Here is a 22,162-nt window from a genome sequence, read left to right on the forward strand (position 1 = left end):
AAGGAAGTGCTGCAGCAGACTCCTGTGACCTGGAGCTGCTGGCACAGGAAAGAGCCATAGAAAGCCTGATTCTTCAGAGGGAAGAAAGTTTAGTACGGAACGTAAGGAGAAGAAGAGTACTAAGGACTAGGGTCAGAGCAGAGCCCTTCCTCAAGTTCTAAGCGCATGGCCGGGGTCCAGTCCCCGAAGTTGTATGGATACTGATGTTCCTGCAGCAAAAAACTGGAGGAATAGAAGTCATCACCACTTCATTCCATCTAAGACTTGGGGGCACAACAGCAACGTGGATGATCCGGGACATGATAGCAAGGTGTCCCCGAAGCAGGCTACAGCTGTCTGCCATACAAGTAGAGTTCAAAGGAACATCTGAAAGGAGGAACTTGGGTTTAACACACAACTACAAGTACTTCAGTATAAGCACTAGTGAAGAGACGTTCAGAACAGGCACACGAAAGGGAGAGCTGGAGAGGTTAATTCCATCTGTCTGGAAGTTGGCTGAGCCCCTGATCTGGAGACAAGGACGTGAGTAAAAGAACTGGAACTGCATTCATCTGTCTCATTGCCTTCTTCCTGCACCAACCCGCTCAGCACTGCTACATCTCTGTGCCAGACACTACACCCGCTTCCTCAACACCTATTACCACTGCCCTGGGACTACAGCTCTACCTGTGGGGAGCTATTACATCTTGCTGCCTTATACCATCTGTCCCAGAGGATCTGCTTGCAGCGTCGGCTCAACCCCTTCATTGCCGATCACCACAGGTGGCGTCACGTATCATCCACTTATAAACTTTAATCAGCCACGCTCAACCCCTTTTGCATGGACGCCCAGGGCCACGGACCGGGTCACCGCTACTGTGACACTTCCCTCTGAGATACCGGCCCGGCACCGAGTACCCCACGGCCCTGGCAGGCGACCCAGATAGATTTAGAGCTAGTACAGCTGGAGCAGCCCTGGCTGAAGCTAATGCCAAGCAAGTGGCATCTCCATATTTGGTACCTGTCAACACCAAAGATTCGAAGGAAGACACAGAGCAACAGTGACCCACTCCAGGCACAGCACAGAACTACAGAATTTTGGGCTCGGGACACTTCTACTGAGGACTTAATGGCTTTGCCCCAATAACTGCATCCTAGTGCTCCCTCCTGAATGGTGGAAAGCTGGAGATTATCAAGTCGAACATGCTGACATTGTGTAACCACATACAATTAATAAGGCCAAGTGCACAGCATTCAACCTGTATGCCATGAAAAGCTCGCATGCCCCAAACAGTAATCTAAAATGTGCTTGTTTGGGCTTTATCAGGCAAGTATGTGTAAAAGCGCAGTAGGCAATCCCAACCGAAGGACACTGCAAAAGAAACCCAGTGTTAGATATTGCTTTTTACAACAGTACCTTAAGGTGGTCCGATGCCATGGCATCCAATAGGACTAGTGGCCGTGTGCCTACTGAACTTATTCTCCCTACATTAGGTGCAAACACAATGTGTACAAAGCTTTGGAAAGTTAGGAAATCAAGAGGTCCACTTTAAATTGTGACCAGTATTTGTATATTGCCAGCCACTGTAAAAGGGAGCGCCTCTGCCCGGCACTGTGTATATTTGTACTATATGGCACTGTTACTTGGGGCACTCTCTGGCTGCAGAGATCCAGTGGGTGTACATCGTGTCACCAGAGACTGATAGCCGCAGCGGTGGTATAACACATGAGTATTTTTATTATTTTATAGCATTTACTGCTGTTAGATTTTATATTTATTACTCCCTGATGATCACTTCTGCAGTGCAGATCTTATGGAGTACCAAGGCATTGAGAAAAAGCTAATGTAAAACTAATGGCATTTCCATTAGCAGCAGAGAGGGCAGGGAGATAGAGCACTCATCTCTGTCCATAGTGTAAATACCCTCACTAATGCCGGTGCATGCCAGGTATCACTCAACAACCATTACAGCATAGGTATAGCTGTGCCCGACTAGTCTACAGTACGGACCGGGCTTACAACACAGGATTGTTCTATAGTGCAGGAAGCCCCTATATCCAGGATGGGTCTATGGCACATTACGGACCTCTGGCCAGGATGGGGCTATGGAAAACAGTCTACGACAGGGGTTAAGTCTACGGTACAGGACAGGTCTATGGGTCAAGTTTACCTCACAGGAGGGGACTGTGGCACAGGATGGGTCTACTGTATAGGATGGGTCTACTGGATGAGTTTACGGCACAGGATGGATCTGCAGCACATGACAGATCTACGATTTACTTGTTGATTTCAGGCCGTATCTTCATCTCGAATGTCTTGTGTGAATAGGAAAGCCCTCTGCCACTGTACGCCGACCTTTCTACTGCTGTTGTGCTGCCCCACCAGATGCAATCAATTCAGGTTGGAGTGATAGCAGCTGTTGTACCACCAGCCGCTGAAGCACACGGAGGCGCAGTTGTCCATGTTTAGGTCATTATCCTCGCCCCTTGTAGAAAACTTCATCAGGTTGTGGTAGCTCATTGAGTCACCTAATGAAGGAAGAAGATATCCACAATCTCAAATCAAGATAGCTCAAATCAAGAGCAATAAATAGGACTGGGCTGTAATATTGGACGCAGCTGTGACTGTATGTTGTATAGTTGTGTTACATGCACCTCCCTGAAAATAATGTGACAAAAGGGACATGTTAAATCAAGGTGTGTCCACTAGTTAGCATCACAGGTGTCTACAATCTTGGAATCAGTGAGTGGGCCTGTATAGAGGGCTACAGATACTCACTGTGCTGTTTGGTGACATGGTGTGTATCACACTCAACATGGACCAGAGGAAGCGAAGGAAAGAGTTGTCTCAGGAGATTAGAAAGAAAATTATAGACAAACATGTTAAAGGTAAAAGTTATAAGACCATCTTCAAGCAGCTTGATGTTCCTGTGACTACAGTTGCACAAATTATTCAGAAATTTAAGCTCCATGGGACTGTAGCCAACCTCCCTGCACATGGCTGCAGGAGGAAAGTTGATGACAAAACAAAGAGACAGATAATACGAATGGTTAAAAAAGAGCCCAGAAAAACGTCTAAACAGATTAAAGGTGACCTTCAAGCTAAAGGAACATCAGTGTCAGATCGCACCATCCGTCATTGTATGAGCCAAAGTGGACTTCATGGGAGACGACCATGGAGGACACCATTGTTGACAAAAAAAATTCCTAAAAAAGCCAGACTGGAATTTGCCAAACTACATGTTGACAAGCCACAAAGCTTCAGGGAGAATGTCCTATGGACAGATGAGAAAAAAATGGAAGACACATCAGCTCTATGTTCACAGACAGAAGAAGGAAGCATATCAAGAAAAGAACACTGTCTCTACTGTGAAACATGGAGGAGGCTCTGCTTTGTTCTGGGGCTGCTTTGCTGCATCTGGCATAGGGTGTCTAGAATCTGTGCAGTGTACAATGAAATTTCAAGACTATCAAAGGATTCTAGAGAGAAATGTGCTGCCCAGTGTCAGAAAGCTTGGTCTCAGTCGCAAGTCATGGGTCTTGCAACAGGATAATGACCCAAAACACACAGCTAAAAACACCCAAGAATGGCTAAGAGGAAAACATTGAACTATTCTGAAGTGGCCTTCTATGAGCCCTGACCTAAATCCTATTGAGCATCTTTGGAAAGAGCTGAAACATCCTGTCTGGTAAAGGCAACCTTCAAACACGAGACAACTGGAGCAGTTTGCTCTTGAGAAGTGGGCCAAAATACCTGTCGAGAGGTGCAGAAGTTTTATTGACAGTTACAGGAATCATTTGATTGCAGTGATTGCCTCAAAAGGTTGTGCAACAAAATATTACGCTAAGGGTACCATTATTTCTGTCCAGGCCTATATCATGAGTTTTATTTTTTATAAAAAATCTGTGGAAGCATGGTTGAAAAGCAATGTCTGACTTTCACTTGTTCATTTTCATAGATTTTTTAAGTTATTATTACTTTTGTCAGATTCAAGTTATTTCTGCCACCATTGTGGGTTTTTCTGTTATTAAATGAGGGGTGCCAACAATTTTGTCTATGTGTGTAGATAGATAGATAATAGATGATAGATAGATGATATGCTAGATAGATAGATAGATAGATAGATACAGTGGGTAGGGAAAGTATTCAGACCCCTTTAAATTTTTCACTCTTGGCCAGATGTGTACCTTGCCACAATTCTGTCTCTGAGCGCCTTGGCCAGTTCCTTTGATCTCATGATTCCCATTTGGTCTGACATGCACTGTGAGCTGTGAGGTCTTATATAGACAGGTGTGTGCCTTTACAAATCAAGTCCTATCAGTTTAATTAAACACAGCTGGACTCCAATGAAGGAATAGAACCATCTCAAGGAGGATCACAAGGAAATGGACAGCATGTGACTTAAATATGAGTGTCTGAGCAAAGGATCTGAATACTTATGACCATATGATATTTCAGTTTTTCTTTTTTAATAAATTTGCAAAAATTTCTACATTTATGTTTTTTTTTCAAACAAGATGGGGTGCAGAGTCTACATTAATGAGAAAAAAATAACTATTTTGAATTTCCCAAACGGCTGCAATGAAGCAAACAGTAAAAAATGTAAATGGGTCTGAATACTTTCCGTACCCACTGTAGATAAATGATAGCCGATAGATAGAAAAGATGATGCTGCAGGTCTTTGGAGGTGGTCTGTGGATTGTCCTTGACTGTTCTCACCATTCTTCTTCTCTGCCTTTCTGATATTTTTCTTGGCCTGCCACTTCTGGGCTTAACAAGAACTGTACCTGTGTTCTTCCATTTCCTCACTATGTTCCTCACAGTGGAAACTGACAGGTTAAATCTCTGAGACAACTTTTTGTATCCTTCCCCTGAAAAGCTATGTTGAATAATCTTTGTTTTCAGATCATTTGAGAGTTGTTTTGAGGAGCCCATGATGCCACTCTTCATAGGAGAATTAAATAGGAGAACTACTTGCAAGTGGCCACCTTAAATACCTTTTCTCATGATTTGATACACCTGGCTATGAAGTTCAAAGCTCAATGAGGTTACAAAACCAATTTAGTGCTTCAGGAAGTCAGTAAAAAGTAAATCAAGAAAATGATAAGGGTGCCCATACCTTTGCACCGGTCAAATTTTGTTTAAATGCAGATTGCACATTTTCTGTTAGTACAATAAACCTCATTTGAATCCAGAAATATAACTGAGTCCATCAGTTATTAGATATATGAAACTGAAATACCTGTTGCAAAAAACAAAATTGTTATAAAGAAAAAAGGTTAACATTAATAGGGGTGCCAAACTTTAACATATGACTGTAGATAGATAGATAGATAGATAATAGATGATAGCTAGATGATAGATACAGTGGGGAAAAAAAGTATTTAGTCAGCCACCAATTGAGCAAGTTCTCCCACATTTCCCTGCCAGAGTATTGGATGAATACCTGCCGTAGTATTAGACAGATACGTGTCAGAGTATTGGATGTATACCTACAGGAGTATTGGCTGTATACCTGCCGGAGTATGGGACGTATACCTGACGGAGTATTAAAAGTATACATGACAGAGTATTGGATGTACAGTATACTTGAAGGAGTATTGGATGTATACCTGCCAGAGTATTGGATGTATACCTGCCAGAGTATTGGATGTGTACCTGCTGGAGTATTGATCGCTTTCCTGCCGAAGTATTGGATGCTTACCTGACAGAGTATTGAACGTATACCTTCTGGACTATATGACGTATACCTGCAGGAGAAAAAGATGTGCACCTGTGGGAGTATAGGACGTATGCCTGCCAAAGTATAGGACGTTTACCTACCGGAGTACTGGAAGTATACCTGCCGGAGTATTGGAAGTATACCTGACGTAGTACTGGAAGTATACCTGCCGGAGTATTGGAAGTATACCTGCCGGAGTATAGGACCTATACCTGGTGGAGTATAGGGCATGTACGTTTAGCTTCTGGACTATAGGACGTATACCTGCCGGAGCATTGGACCTATAACTGCTGGAGTATTGGATGTATACCTGCCGTATGTACTGTGCTTTCCTGCTGTTTTTACCTTTGGGTCGGAGCATGGCTGTTTTGTGTTCACCATGGATTATGGAGCTAATAAACCTTTTCCTTGTTAAACTAAATCGTTGCCTGTGTGAACACGGCCTAATCCCGACCTCAAGCCCTACCTGAGTGATCCCTACAATGCCCATAAAGATGGTTTAGGAGGAATGATCCTCCTGACAGATCCCTTTTGAGGAGACCCAGAGTGGTCCTATTACTGTTATAACGAGTCCAAAGGGGGTAGTATTAATATTATAAAGAGACCTTAGTGGGAACACTCAAACATTTGCATTATTGATAGTAATACATTTTGATTTTCTCCAATGGCAGGCAGGGTCATCTTTGTAATAGAGACCCCCATCTTTGGAAGTGGGTGGGGGAGAGCAGCGTGGGTCTGTGTGCGTCATATGCCAGGGATGGATTCAGTCCCAGTCTGACCCTGTTCCCACAGTAAAGATACTTCCTTTATCACTAGAATCTGAATTTATTGACACAAATTGTTATAATTTTTATTCTGTATAACAAATATAAATCTTTTCTTAGAACATGAAAATTGCCGAACTGATCAGAAAAGTAAAGCAGCCATTGCCATCTCCTCCATGCCTGCATCTGGTGCTGATGCTGAGCCTATATTGTTGCCTCCTTAAGAGAGTCTAGCCAACTTCCTTATAAGGTAAGAGGCCCCTTTAGAATCAGAACAGAGATTCCAGTATGACATCATTATGACATCACAATGAACCATCACTACTTACACAAGTGTTTCCACTCCCATCGTCACTTTGACAACCTGTTGTCATTGCTGTTTGTGATAAGCTGTATAGCGAGTCATATACTATTTGCGATTGGATTTACTTGAAATGTCTGGAATTTCTTCAGACAAACTTCAGGACTTAGCACTACTCCAGGGGATTCTGACCATCTATGACCCTGACATTGTGCTACCTCTACCCGATGGCGTCCTCAGCTTCACTTACCGGCTGGTTATGGAGCTAGTGAGAGACTGCCTGACCAAATACCACCAAGGTCGAATAAGCCAAGAATACCTTGAGCATTTACAGCAGAACATCTGGACATTGGTACATCAGGTAAGTAGCAGATAGTCTGCACAAATCATATAAACATAAGAAAAATGGAATGCAAGATAAAGTTTAACCTGAACCAAGTACCCAGAATAGCCGAAGAGATGATACAGGCATACAAGCTGCATGAAAAGGGAAAGGGTGGGATCTAAAGGGTTAATAGAAGTAGGGTGAGAAGGGTGTGGATTGTGGACATGGGGGAGGAGGAATTGGACAGTTAACACTTTAAGGATCAGAATTTTTTTTTCCACTCTCATTTTTTCAAGACTTTCTTTCAAGAGCCATAACTTTGTTATTTTCCCATTGACATAGACGTGTAAGGACTTGTATTAAAGTGACCGGGATCTTAAGCATATCCCCAGCTGTCACAGTAAGTGGTCCCCTGCGATCACATCATAGAGTGTCAATGAGAGCCAGGCGGCGGTGCACCCACCATATAAATGCTGCTGTTATACACTGACTGCAGCATGTAAATGGTTAACAGAAAAATAGCCGCTGCCAGAACTCAGCGCCGTCCACGGCTGTTACAGACGTCTGCCGTTATGTAATATAGCTGTATATTCCGTGTGATTAGGGAGCTCAGCTCTGGAGCCCCTCCACATTGGAGGACCCCTTCCCAGGACGGGAATAACATGTACATTTGTGGGAAGGAGATATGGAGGACAATAAAAGGAAGAAGGTTAGGTAGATTCCTCCTCTTTGCAGTTTCACATTCCAGCATCCAATCAGCCCTTATACATATATATATAAAGAGATCGGAAGGAGAGGAAGGACGATGTAAAAGACGGTACTTGATAAGTAGGGGTCTTGGGGAGGTAGGATTGTCTTTCTATGCTCACATCGGCGAGTGATGGCTCTGGGCTGGGGCTGATAAATGTGATGTCCTTTAGACGGAGGTTACTGCTGGGGGAATAGTGACTTCGGCGACATCCCAATATAACTAGCTGACTTATGTCCTGTGAAGATAGGGGTATTATTATGGGATAGTAATATCTTACTCCTTGTGCCGATACGGTGCATGCAGGGACGAACCCTCAATTGGGTGTTGGTATCCTCCTGGTCTCGCCCTATTAGCTATACTGTGTATATATATATGATTGCAGGATCGCCATTGCTGCAGTCACCCTGTGTTTTGAGTTGGAGGCTGCTGTGGCCATTTTCCACACGTCCCAGTCAGCCATGTGTGTTATTGTCATACACTGGGTATGAAGAGAGGTTTTCAGGCGACCTGTTCACTCGTCAGCGGTCATGTAGGACTTGTAGTGCCGACAGCAGGAGTGACATGGTGACATAAATGGCCTCCTCCATTCTGCACTCTCTCTCATGATTTTCCTTTCTTGTTTATTCCCATCTCTATAGGCCGAAGAAAAATCCCGCAGTGGAGAATTGGTCTTTATTAGACAACTGGCCCAAGATGTCCTGCTCATACTGGAGTGTCCGGCCTACTCACCGGAGCGTCTGGTAAGGATCCGTCATCTTCTATATCCCGTGTCCTTGTCTGATCTTCTCCAGATTAATAATAAACGTCCACAACGGCGCTAAGAACTGCCGGCTGCACAAGCAGCGAATAATGCGGAGAATCGGAGTAACACCAAACATGGGTACTTGTAGTAATTGCTATAGGCGGGTCATCAGCCATATAACACATTACCATGACAGGATTGCAGGCAGAATGTAGATAAAATGCCGTATATGAGGACAGGGGCCAACAATTATTTAGATAAGATTCTTTCCCTCCAGTCGCCATCAGTACAGCAGGAGAATATACCTGCAGTTATTGTCACACTCCACATCCTGGATTTATTGCTTTATGTGCAGTTTACACCTTACCGGACACATATTGTGGCTCAGTCGCTGGTGATTATAGGCGGCAACTGTTCCTATCAGCAACATCTGATTTTCATGTTTATTAATAACTAGCGGAAGAGCCCGGCGCTGCCGGGGCATAGTAACTAATTACGGTTAGTTATTACAAATTATAATGATTATATATACAGTGGGGCAAAAAAGTATTTAGTCAGTCAGCAATAGTGCAAGTTCCACCACTTAAAAAGATGAGAGGCGTCTGTAATTTACATCATAGGTAGACCTCAACTATGGGAGACAAACTGAGAAAAAAAAATCCAGAAAATCACATTGTCTGTTTTTTTTCATTTTATTTGCATATTATGGTGGAAAATAAGTATTTGGTCAGAAACAAAATTTCATCTCAATACTTTGTGATATATCCTTTGTTGGCAATGACAGAGGTCAAACGTTTTCTGTAAGTCTTCACAAGGTTGCCACACACTGTTGTTGGTATGTTGGCCCATTCCTCCATGCAGATCTCCTCTAGAGCAGTGATGTTTTTGGCTTTTCGCAACACGGACTTTCAACTCCCTCCAAAGGTTTTCTATAGGGTTGAGATCTGGAGACTGGCTAGGCCACTCCAGGACCTTGAAATGCTTCTTACGAAGCCACTCCTTCGTTGCCCTGGCGGTGTGCTTTGGATCATTGTCATGTTGAAAGACCCAGCCACGTTTCATCATCAATGCCCTTGCTGATGGAAGGAGGTTTGCACTCAAAATCTCACGATACATGGCCCCATTCATTCTTTCATGTACCCGGATCAGTCGTCCTGGCCCCTTTGCAGAGAAACAGCCCCAAAGCATGATGTTTCCACCACCATGCTTTACAGTAGGTATGGTGTTTGATGGATGCAACTCAGTATTCTTTTTCCTCCAAACACGACAAGTTGTGTTTCTACCAAACAGTTCCAGTTTGGTTTCATCAGACCATAGGACATTCTCCCAAAACTCCTCTGGATCATCCAAATGCTCTCTAGCAAACTTCAGACGGGCCCGGACATGTACAGGCTTAAGCAGTGGGACACGTCTGGCACTGCAGGATCTGAGTCCATGGTGGCGTAGTGTGTTACTTATGGTAGGCCTTGTTACATTGGTCCCAGCTCTCTGCAGTTCATTCACTAGGTCCCCCCGCGTGGTTCTGGGATTTTTGCTCACCGTTCTTGTGATCATTCTGACCCCACGGGGTGGGATTTTGCGTGGAGCACCAGATCGAGGGAGATTATCAGTGGTCTTGTATGTCTTCCATTTTCTAATTATTGCTCCCACAGTTGATTTCTTCACTCCAAGCTGGTTGGCTATTGCAGATTCAGTCTTCCCAGCCTGGTGCAGGGCTACAATTTTGTTTCTGGTGTCCTTTGACAGCTCTTTGGTCTTCACCATAGTGGAGTTTGGAGTCAGACTGTTTGAGGGTGTGCACAGGTGTCTTTTTATACTGATAACAAGTTTAAACAGGTGCCATTACTACAGGTAATGAGTGGAGGAAAGAGGAGACTCTTAAAGAAGAAGTTACAGGTCTGTGAGAGCCAGAAATCTTGACTGCTTGTTTCTGACCAAATACTTATTTTCCACCATAATATGCAAATAAAAGGAAAAAAAAACAGACAATGTGATTTTCTGGATTTTTTTTTCTCAGTTTGTCTCCCATAGTTGAGGTCTACCTATGATGTAAATTACAGACGCCTCTCATCTTTTTAAGTGGTGGAACTTGCACTATTGCTGACTGACTAAATACTTTTTTGCCCCACTGTATAGAAATGACTCGCCCCCAGAGGCCGTGGGGTACACGGTGCCGGGCCTGTTGATTACAATGGGAGATGTCACAGTGGCAGTGACCCGGTCCGTGGCCTCAGGCGGTCAATGTAAAAGGGGTAGAGTGATGGGTATAAAGTTGTTGAGATGATTCGTGACGCCACCTGTGGTTTCTGGTCAGTTTGGCCAGCGCTGCAGGGTTGCTTCTCTGGGACAGATGGTGTGGTGCAGCAATGATGTTCAAGCTCCCCACAGGTGGAGTTGTAGTCCCAGGGCAGTGTAGATGAGGTTGGCAAGTGGGGAGATGGTGTAAAGAAGTAGATGTAGCAGAGCCGGGTGTAAGGCGCAAGAAAAAGTGAAGGACACAAGGGCATGTAGTTCCAAGGCTTTAGTCACAGTCTGGTGCACACAGATGCCCGCTTCGGTGCTGTGTCCTCCTGGTCAGGGGCTCAGGCTACTTTCACACTTGCGTTTTTTTGTCATCATCCCGTCAGCCAGAGCTACCAGACTACTACTGCTGATATCCCAAATCATCCCATCAGCCAGAGCCACCGGACTACTACCACTAATATCCCACATCATCCCGTCAGCCAGAGCCACCGGACTACTACCCCTAATATCCCACATTATCCTGTCAGCCAGAGCCACCGGACTACTACCCCTAATATCCCACATCATCCTGTCAAAGCCACCGGACTACTACCCCTAATATCCCACATCATCCCATCAGCTAGAGCCACCAGACTACTACCCCTAATATCCCACATCATCCCGTCAGCTAGAGCCACCGGACTACTACCACTAATATCCCACATCATCACATCAGCTAGAGCCACCGGACTACTACCCCTAATATCCCACATCATCCCATCAGCTAGAGCCACCGGACTACTACCACTAATATCCCTCATCATCCCATCAGCTAGAGCCACCGGACTACTACCCCTAATATCCCACATCATCCTGTCAAAGCCACCGGACTACTACCCCTAATATCCCACATCATCCCATCAGCTAGAGCCACCGGACTACTACCACTAATATCCCACATCATCCCGTCAGCCAGAGCCACCGGACTACTACCCCTAATATCCCACATCATCCCATCAGCCAGAGCTACCGGACTACTACTCCTGATATCCCAAATCATCCCATCAGCCAGAGCCACCAGACTACTACCCCTAATATCCCACATCATCCTGTCAAAGCCACCGGACTACTACCACTAATATCCCACATCATCCCGTCAGCCAGAGCCACCGGACTACTACCCCTAATATCCCACATCATCCCGTCAGCCAGAGCCAACGGACTACTACCCCTAATATCCCACATCATCCCATCATAGCCACCGGACTACTACCCCTAATATCCCACATCATTCCATCAGCTAGAGCCACCGGACTACTACCCCTAATAACCCACATCATCCCGTCACAGCCGCTGGACTACTACCACTAATATCCCACATCATCCCATCAGCCAGAGCTACCGGACTACTACTCCTGATATCCCAAATCATCCCATCAGCCAGAGCCACCGGACTACTACCACTAATATCCCTCATCATCCCGTCAGCCAGAGCCACCGGATTACTACCCCTAATATCCCACATCATCCCATCAGCCAGAGCCACCGGACTACTACCCCTAATATCCCACATCATCCCGTCAGCCAGAGCCACCGGACTCCTACCCCTAATATCCCACATCATCCTGTCAGCCAGAGCCGCCGGACTACTACCCCTAATATCCCACATCATCTCGTCAGAGCCACTGGACTACTACCCCTAATATCCCACATCATCCTGTCAGCCAGAGCCGCCGGACTACTACCCCTAATATCCCACATCATCTCGTCAGAGCCGCTGTATATGGGCACGGGAGGGGGGATCATTTCTGTCATGTGCTCTCTGCTCCTTTCAGGAGGCAGACAAATGCTGGGAGATTATGCTCCCGGGGATGCTAGATTTCTCCCACCATGTCAGTGTCTGCTGAGGTGTTGTCAAGTGGGAAAACTTGCTCATAGCAACCAATCACAGCTCAGCTTCTTTTAACCAGCTCTGGTGAAATGAGAGATGCTTAGTGATTGGTTGCAAGGAAAACCATTGCTCATAGGAACCAATCACGGTTCAGCTTCTTTTGAACAGTTCTGGTGAAATGAAAGATGCTTCGTGATTGGTTGGTGACACACACACACACATACACATTCATTTTTATATAGAGATTGCTTGCCCCTGTCTTCATACATGTGCACTGCATTTTTGAAAAAAGTGCATCTTATAATCCGAAAAATACTATATTTTATCTTCAATCCTGTCATTATCCTGTATTATATTGTTAATAACCCGCCTATATCCATTAGCACAAGTACACATTCTTGGTTTCCCAGGCATATAGCAGAAGGTCAGATTTATGATGTTAGTGGCCCCCTGTCTGCTCCAGGCAGACACAGGATATTATATGGCAGCCTGTCTCTGCGGCTCCATCGTCTGTGATGACAGTCTGTACCCCTCGGGGCGGAGTTTGTATTTCTGCCTCTGCCTCACACGATTATCACAATCCTCCTTCTTGTAAATGCTGCAGTCCTGATAGACGTCATTAGAGAACAGTTGTATATACAAGTCCCTTATATATTAACGTGGATTTACTGGCGGGAGCGGCCGTGTATAGTCCGTCCTATACTGAAATTATCATGTAAATCCAGTATTACTCTTTCCTGCCTTATATATACGGTAATTTATTGTTTGTGAAATGTTATATTAATTGTATATATTATATCCATCAGGAAACATCAGAAGATAACTCCGAAGAGACACAAAACCTCCATATTGCTGACCCTGAAACCCGTCAGCCGGGACTAAACCCTGATCTGATGGAAGGTAAGCCGATCATCTAATATTTCACATTCAATAACAAGCTATAGAGAACGGCAGAGAATATGGAGATTTACTCCTCATCCTCTGTGTAAGGCCGGTAAAGGATCATGGATCCCCTATAGGCTATAATGGAGTGTGCTCATGTAATTCGCCTTTTCTCCTCTGGGCTCTTGCCCAATCTTGTCATTGTTGTGACTCGATCAGATCCTGAGCAATCACACATTTAGGGTTCAGTATATATAGGTATGTCATAATTATATACAGTGTGTGCAGAATATCCATACACCTCGTATTACTCCATGTACAGGGGTCTCGTCAGTTCCTTCATTACATGGATGTGTTATGTAATAAGTGCTGATATAGACTAATACATGACGTCTCTTCATTATTTCATCATTACTTTAGGAATAACTGTGCCGGCAAATACTGATGGAGGAATATGTGAGACACCAGAGATCATCCAGAAATCTGCCAGAGTAAGTATCAGAGGGACGTCTGTGTATCATCAGATGACGGGTGTGAATTACACATCACACATTATACCCCATATGATAATCGGATATCGCTGATCTTCATGAAGATCAGACCTATTGTGTGTGATGATGGTGTTATTATTCTGCCTCCTCTGTGTGATGTCTCCTATCCTCCCTTGCAGTACAATGACATCTGTGTATGGTGGATATCCCCCTATAATATAAGTGTCTGTGGAGGGTCCGACATGTATCAAGTCCTCTACATCTGCTGCAGTGTAATCAGTGGAGATACAGTCATATGTAAAAGTTTGGGCACCCCTATTAATGTTAACCTTTTTTCTTTATAACAATTTTGGTTTTTGCAACAGCTATTTCAGGTTTATATATCTAATAACTGATGGACTCAGTTATATTTCTGGATTCAAATGAGGTTTATTGTACTAACAGAAAATGTGCAATCTGCATTTAAACAAAATTTGACCGGTGCAAAAGTATGGGCACCCTTATCATTTTCTTGATTTGAACACTCCTAACTACTTTTTACTGACTTCCTGAAGCACTAAATTGGTTTTGGAACCTCATTGAGCTTTGAACTTCATAGCCAGGTGTATCAAATCATGAGAAAAGGTATTTAAAGTGGCCACTTGCAAGTAGTTCTCCTATTTGATTCTCCTATGAAGAGTGGCATCATGGGCTCCTCAAAACAACTCTCAAATGATCTGAAAACAAAGATTATTCAACATAGCTTTTCAGGGGAAGGATACAAAAAGTTGTATCAGAGATTTAACCTGTCAGTTTCCACTGTGAGGAACATAGTAAGGAAATGGAAGAACACAGGTACAGTTCTTGTTAAGCCCAGAAGTGGCAGGCCAAGAAAAATATCAGAAAGGCAGAGAAGAAGAATGGTGAGAACAGTCAAGGACAATCCACAGACCACCTCCAAAGACCTGCAGCATCATCTTGCTGCAGATAGTGTCACTGTGCATCGGTCAACAATACAGCACATGCATAACGCCTTTTTGTATGACCAAACAACTCAATCTTTGTTTCATCAGTCCACAGGACCTTCTTCCAAAATGTAACTGGCTTGTCCAAATGTGCTTTTGCATACCTCAGGCGACTCTATTTGTGGCGTGCTTGCAGAAACGGCTTCTTTCGCATCACTCTCCCATACAGCTTCTCCTTGTGCAAAGTGCGCTGTATTGTTGACCGATGCACAGTGACACCATCTGCAGCAAGATGATGCTGCAGGTCTTTGGAGGTGGTCTGTGGATTGTCCTTGACTGTTCTCACCATTCTTCTTCTGTGCCTTTCTGATATTTTTCTTGGCCTGCCACTTCTGGGCTTAACAAGAACTGTACCTGTGTTCTTCCATTTCCTTACTATGTTCCTCACAGTGGAAACTGACAGGTTAAATCTCTAAGACAACTTTTTGTATCCTTCCCCTGAAAAGCTATGTTGAATAATCTTTGTTTTCAGATCATTTGAGAGTTGTTTTGAGGAGCCCATGATGCCACTCTTCATAGGAGAATCAAATAGGAGAACTACTTGCAAGTGGCCACCTTAAATACCTTTTCTCATGATTTGATACACCTGGCTATGAAGTTCAAATCTCAATGAGGTTACAAAACCAATTTAGTGCTTCAGGAAGTCAGTAAAAAGTAGTTAGGAGTGTTCAAATCAAGAAAATGATAAGGGTGCCCATACTTTTGCACCGGTGAAATTTTGTTTAAATGCAGATTGCACATTTTCTGTTAGTACAATAAACCTCATTTGAATCCAGAAATATAACTGAGTCAATCAGTTATTAGATATATGAAACTGAAATAGCTGTTGCAAAAACCAAAATTGTTATAAAGAAAAAAGGTTAACATTAATAGGGGTGCCCAAACTTTTACATATGACTGTATAATGTGGAAGTGAGATCTTCCTCCATCTGGAGCTTATATGTTTCTCCAGCTTCAATGTCTTATTGTTATTTTTTATTTCTTTTTAGGCCTTGATCGGATCATATAACCCATGGAGGTTACCTTGTAAGAACGACTATAAGCCGATCAAACTGATCAGCTCTGGAGCCTTTGGGTGAGCTTTATTTTAGTGTAATATTTATTTCCCAGGGCTACTTATGACGATGCCTATGTCTTTGTGTCCTGCCCCTGCAATTTTCCCATAAACAAATTATAAGAGTCCACATCACTGTCCACATCTGTCACTATTCAGGTCAGGTAGGAGGGATGAGGACCATCATTGGTGATCTTTTATGGAGTCTAATTTTATGTAATTCTAGACATGGATTTCTAGTGACAGCCTCACATCTAGTATTAACCATTAGTACAGGAGATCATTAGATGAGGTCTATAGACACATTGTTAGTAAGAATTCATAATAAATCTTGTATTTTCCTCTTCTCCAGGGCTGTCCACCTAGTGCGCCATAAAGACACAAACAAAGTATACACTATGAAGAAAATGGACAAAGAAACCCTGAAAGAGCCAAGGAGACTTGAACGAGCCTTTCTGGAGAGGGACATCTCAATCTTCGCTGATTGTCCCTTTGTTGCCTCTATGTTCTGCTCCTTTCCTACTAAACATCATCTGTGTATGGTCACGGAGTATATGCCAGGTAGGACACATCCATTGTATCTATATCCAGTCTCGTCTGCTTAATCCTAGCAGCTTATATATAACCATAATGTGCCCACATGGACGGGTACATGCCCACACTGCAATTACTATAACGTATCTGTTACCAACATGCCTGAAAACCATTGATCTCTGTGTACGTCTCCCCTGTATGTCCTCACTGATCATGGCAGCAATTTCCACTATGGATAAAATTAAGATTTGACTTTACTGGAACAATTTTTATAGATAGGAACTTTCATGGAGAAATAAATTAGAGAATAGTAGATGAGACCCTGCTACGTTTCTTTGTAGGGTCACCGTTTAGTTTACAGTTGTGGGTTAGTGACAGGAACAGAAAGTTTAGTCTAAGAGTGAACTCAGTCAAGAAAAGAAGTTACAACACCCCTCTGGTCAAGGTGATCTTCCCTGGAGTGTGTGTGTGTGTGTGTGTAGAAGTGGAAAACAGAGAAGCAGACAGACAGAGAAGGAAAATGACTAAGGAGAAGAGCTCGAGTCGTGACTGTGGAACACTCTTAGTAGTCTAGTTAGGGAAGGGAACTCTGGTTCAGCAACTTGTGAGAGATCCTATGGGACTCCGGGAATGCAAAGTGTCAGCCAAGGCTTGAGAGCTGTGGGTCTAATATGAGACAAGTCGACGAGGCTGGGGTCACATACAGTAAAGAAGTCAGCCTCAGGTGCTTCTTTTACATGGTTCCGGAAAGTGGGCTGAAGCTAGAGAAAGTAGGAAGACGCAGCTGAAGAGGTAAAGCTGTCTAAGAATCTTGACAGCCCCTAACTCTGATAGTGAAAAGTTTCACTCCTTGTGCCACTGAAAAATGTTTGTAGAAGACTTGCCACTGTATGTTAACCTAAAGAAGGACGTCTGCGTCTCCTGCTGTGCAGTTGGGTCGTCCTCCCAGGGCTGTGGGGTACTCGGTACCGGGCCGGTATCAGCGGGATGTGTCACGGCAGCGGTGACCCAGTCCATGGCCCTGGGCGCCCAATTAATAGGGGAAATTGAATGGTGGAATGTAGTGGATTAAATGAATAGTTCGTGACGCCACCTGTGGTGTTCGGCAATTGAGATGTTAAGCCGACGCTGCATGCAGATCCTCTGGGACTGGTGGTGTGGTGCAGCAAAGATGTTGAAGCTCCCCACAGGTGGAGCTGTAGTCCCAGGGCAGTGTAGTGGTGGTTGGCACGGGGATGTAGCAGTGCCGGCAGGGTAGGAAGCAGACAAGACACAGCGATATGCAATTTCTGTACCTTTACTTGATAAATGCAGTCCAGGGTCCTGGTTACAGATGGTACCGGAGAAGGTTAGCCTGGAAGCAACTCAGGGATTCTCTCTCAGCAGACGGGCTTTGCAGTCTCCTTCCTAGCGCTTACTTGAGTGAAGTACTCCCAGTACCGAGTTACGCTGGAGTTCCTCCTGTCAGATGTTCACAAGAACTATACTTGCACGGCAGACAGCTGTAGCCTGCGTCGGGGACTCCTCGCTCCTAAGTCCCGGCTCACTATCCAAGTTACTGTGGTGCCCTCAAGTCTTAGATGGGAGTAGTGCATTTACAGCCTACTACTCCACTGGTGTCTGTTGCTGGACCACTAGTATCCATACAACCATGGAGACCAGGCTCCATATCATGCGCTCTCGATGGAGATGAGCCTTCCCTCGCTGCTCGATCTCCGCACCTCTTCCTCACGTCTGCTCTCTTCACCCTCCTCACGCTAACTCCTCACTCCTTCCTCTTGGCCCTCAGAAAGCACTCCTCCCCTCAAGTCAGGTTCAGAGTTCCCCCTGCTGGCCTGGAGTGGAACTGTGTTGCATGTATAGGTTAACTGCGAGAGAGACCCTTCATTGCTTCCAAGCATGACATCACCCTCCCTGGAGGAAGGCAATGCCATTGTGGTGACCATACTCCTGGGGGCGCCACACTTTTTTGATCAAAGAATTGAACAGTAAAGTTAAACTTGTTTATATACACCATTGTGGTCTCTCAGTCATGGAATCACTAGGAACCACAGCCACGCTAAGTGTGGCGGACCAGAGGAGACAAGAAGTGTCCACAGCCACAACAGCATCACACACACATACTGGAAACAGGCCCCTGTTTTCTGTAATGTGCTGAGGTGTTGGACTCGTGAAACTCGCCTACGACTACCACCCTGGGCACCGTTTCACAGTATACGCTCTATAGTATACAGTATATCTCTATATATGAGATTCTGCCCCAATGTCTCCGCCTTTTTCTTTTTCAACTTAATCATGTGTAATTTACATTGTTACAAGCCCTCACCTGCCATATTTGCTTTCTCTTGCAGGAGGAACCTGTGACGGTCTTTTAATGGACAGAGGTCCTTTCCCTGTCAGCGTGGCCCGTATATACATTGCGGAAATAATTTTTGCTGTGGAATACCTACATAGCTATGGTGTGGTGCACCGAGCCCTGAAGCCCGAGAAGTAAGTGACCCCTGTAATATAATTAAGGGGAAGAAGGTTAAAGTTTCTTTTACAGTCTATGGGTTATTACTTGGGGCTGACTTCATGTTTTCTTTCACAGCCTCCTGATAACATCAACAGGACATATTAAAGTCACGGATTTTGGACTTTCAAAACTCGGCATCATGAGACCAACATCAGACATCTACAAGGCTCCAATTGAGGACATCACCTGCGAGTTCCTTGATGATGAGGTCAGCTTACTTACAGGACATTCTACTTCATAAATCTCATCTATTTCTCCTTCTCTGATAATTTCTCATCTGTAAAATGTTTCCACTGATGTTGTTTGTCACATTTATATTTATTGATCATCATCTAATTTTTCTGTTGGTTTCCAGACTGTTGGCACCCCTCATTATATGGCTCCAGAAGTCATCTTAAGGAAAGGATATGGCAGGCCTGTTGACTGGTGGTCAGTAGGGATCATCCTATATGAATTTCTTTATGGATTTGTACCTTTTCATGGAGATTGCCAAAGTGACATTTTACTCAGTGTCATCAGGGGTAAGCAAAATAATCTGAATGCTGTGTGATGTCACAGTTATTTGGTTTAATTGATTTTGTGATTTAGTTCCAAGCTTTGTTAAGGAAAATGTTTTATATGAAAATAAATGAAAAGGTTTAATTTCCTGTAATATTTGCTTTTTATACAACAGATGACATAACTTGGAGACATAACAAATACATTGCTCCACGTAATGCTCGGGACCTAATCACTGGGTTGCTCAGAAAAAATCCAGCACAAAGACTTGGAACAGGTAATAGTATAATAGTATTATTACTGACTAATTACACCTCTGTAACCAGACAAATGGTTGTGTCTGTGAGGATCAGCACTGAGGTTCTCTTCCTACTTTCAGTACAATTCCTAAATGTCAGCTACATTACATCTTCAGTTTAGATTAATATAAACTATACAGATATGGACCAGCTTCTTTGACAATGACTGTGTCACTTTGTTGTCTTCCTTTTCCAGGAGGAGCAAATGAAATAAAAAATCATCCATTTTTAAGTTGCATTAATTTTAACAACCTTCCAAGTCAGAAGCCCCTGTTTTGTCATGATCTGCAGTCAGATGAGGACACCGGCTACTTTAATAGTAAGTAAAATGAGACGTCATCTGCCTGAAACTGCAGTGTGTCTTGTCTTTCATGTTATGTGACATTTAGTTCCCATTATTATTAGTGATAGCATGGTGACTGTCTGACCATGGTCTCATACTAATAATCTTTTATAACATTTCTACTTTGCAGCTAGCATTAAGAACCACCAATGTATGGATTCAGATGAAGGGGACACAAGTGAGGTCAATAACTGGCCAGAAGTCCCAAATTTTGTATCATCTTCTCAAAGGTTTTCTAAAGTAAGCATGTGGACAATAAAATGTATAAAACCCATAATTAGGAAAAGTTTAAAAATACATCTATTTTATATTTCTGTTTGATTTAGCTACCTACCACCAATGACGGGATGATGAACAAGGAAGAAGAGCCTATGGCACCTCCTGAGTGTTCCCCAGAGAACAACGAAAAAAGCTTAGACATGTAAGTAGATTATTATCATGAGATTTAGGTCTGATATATGTTCTGATCCAAATACAAGACACGAGGAACACAAATATATTTCCAGCATCCACCACCCCCCCCATGAATGCTGATTTCTGTGGGTCTGGCTTGTGATATCACTGTAGTATCAGCTGATCCATGTGACCAGCCATTCATTTCCAGTTCCCTAGAGACCAATATTACTAGTAAGACTCTATTCTTGCTGGTACAATTGCCCTTACAAACAGATATTCTTCCATTTTTCTATTGTTTTTAGTTTTAATTTACTTGTCTTTCTTCTACCAAACAGGCAGAGAGAGTCTTCTTCCAAAATTGATTGTGACAATCAGTGTTTCGCTGCTAAAATCATCAAGTCATCCCCGTCCTCACTGTCAGGTATGTACAGATTTATAGGCCATCCTATTATACCCTGTAATACAAAAGTGAAATGTGAATCAGCACTTAAAGGCTTAAATTACTTTCTTTATTCCCACTGCCACTTCAGTATTCCTTTTTTTTTGTTAAAATCCTCCATATGGTTCCAGAGTTATGGGACTTTTTATTTAGTGCTAACTTTTATGGTCCTACTGTAGTATCCTCTAGTATAGAGTCCCTTTACTTACATGAGTTTTATATCTATTCTCATAGGTTCAATCTTCCGCCGTTTGATTTCATCCTGCCGGCGTGGATTATCCAGGGCTGCTCGCGCTGTCAGAAAAAGTTGCATTTTTGCCTGCTATCCCCAGAGCACCATAGACATCTCGACACCCCCACATTTAGCGCCCTGAAGAAACTGCAGCACATCCACCATCAGTGCTGTACCTTTATGTGGCTTTCCTTTCCCTGGCTTTCTCCAGAAGCAAGATAAACTTATTCCTAACATTGACAAATGGTTTACTGTCAACAGTGTGTATAAAAAAGTATTTTACTAAGTTTTTTAACAATTGTAAAAGCCAAAAAATTTTGTACACAAAAGCGGGACTAACTCCTAGCCGCGGTCTACGGACCAAACATTGGGCATGGGCAGGGCCTTGGGGGCAGATCCCAAGTGCGCTCAACCATGTGAAATAGCTTACGCTCAGGAACATTGAGGGATAGCGCTACTGTGACGGACTCGGCTCCTGCTGAGCCCATTTTTTGAGTGGACCCTTTGGGTCGTGGCACCCACCCACCGAGGGCGAGCTGACCTTGTGAGAATCCACCCCCTATATAGGGAGTGTCAGGGGCAAGACCAAGGGGGTGAGCCACCACGACTGCTGGGACCAGACGGCCGGCTCAGGGGGACACTTTGGGAGTGTCTGACGACCAGAGACAGGCAGGAAACAAGACAAGAGGTAAGTGCAAGGTATCTTCATTAAGATCTTCAGGATCACTTTCAGTGCAAACGTGAAAACAAGCAAAACGTGCAAGGTGCGAGCGTGG

At 43.8% G+C, this 22,162-nt stretch overlaps 1 protein-coding gene across 1 annotated transcript; it reads left to right on the plus strand.

Moving 5' to 3' along the window:
• Positions 1 to 13,306: 13,306 nt before the first annotated feature.
• LOC141046785 (microtubule-associated serine/threonine-protein kinase 3-like) lies at positions 13,307 to 21,668 on the plus strand. Its single transcript, XM_073541414.1, has 14 exons — positions 13,307 to 13,414; positions 13,506 to 13,599; positions 14,002 to 14,072; positions 16,066 to 16,151; positions 16,483 to 16,691; positions 19,016 to 19,154; positions 19,255 to 19,387; positions 19,535 to 19,700; positions 19,853 to 19,954; positions 20,173 to 20,295; positions 20,450 to 20,559; positions 20,646 to 20,740; positions 21,051 to 21,136; positions 21,389 to 21,668. Exons 2-14 carry the CDS (start codon positions 13,593 to 13,595, stop codon positions 21,526 to 21,528), a joined length of 1,467 nt encoding a protein of 488 aa, XP_073397515.1. The 5' UTR covers positions 13,307 to 13,414; positions 13,506 to 13,592; the 3' UTR covers positions 21,529 to 21,668.
• Positions 21,669 to 22,162: the final 494 nt, after the last annotated feature.

The sequence above is a fragment of the Dendrobates tinctorius genome, unplaced genomic scaffold (assembly GCF_039654945.1).
Source record: "Dendrobates tinctorius isolate UK_male_01 unplaced genomic scaffold, ASM3965494v1 ptg000120l, whole genome shotgun sequence".
NCBI classification, from domain to species: domain Eukaryota; kingdom Metazoa; phylum Chordata; class Amphibia; order Anura; family Dendrobatidae; genus Dendrobates; species Dendrobates tinctorius.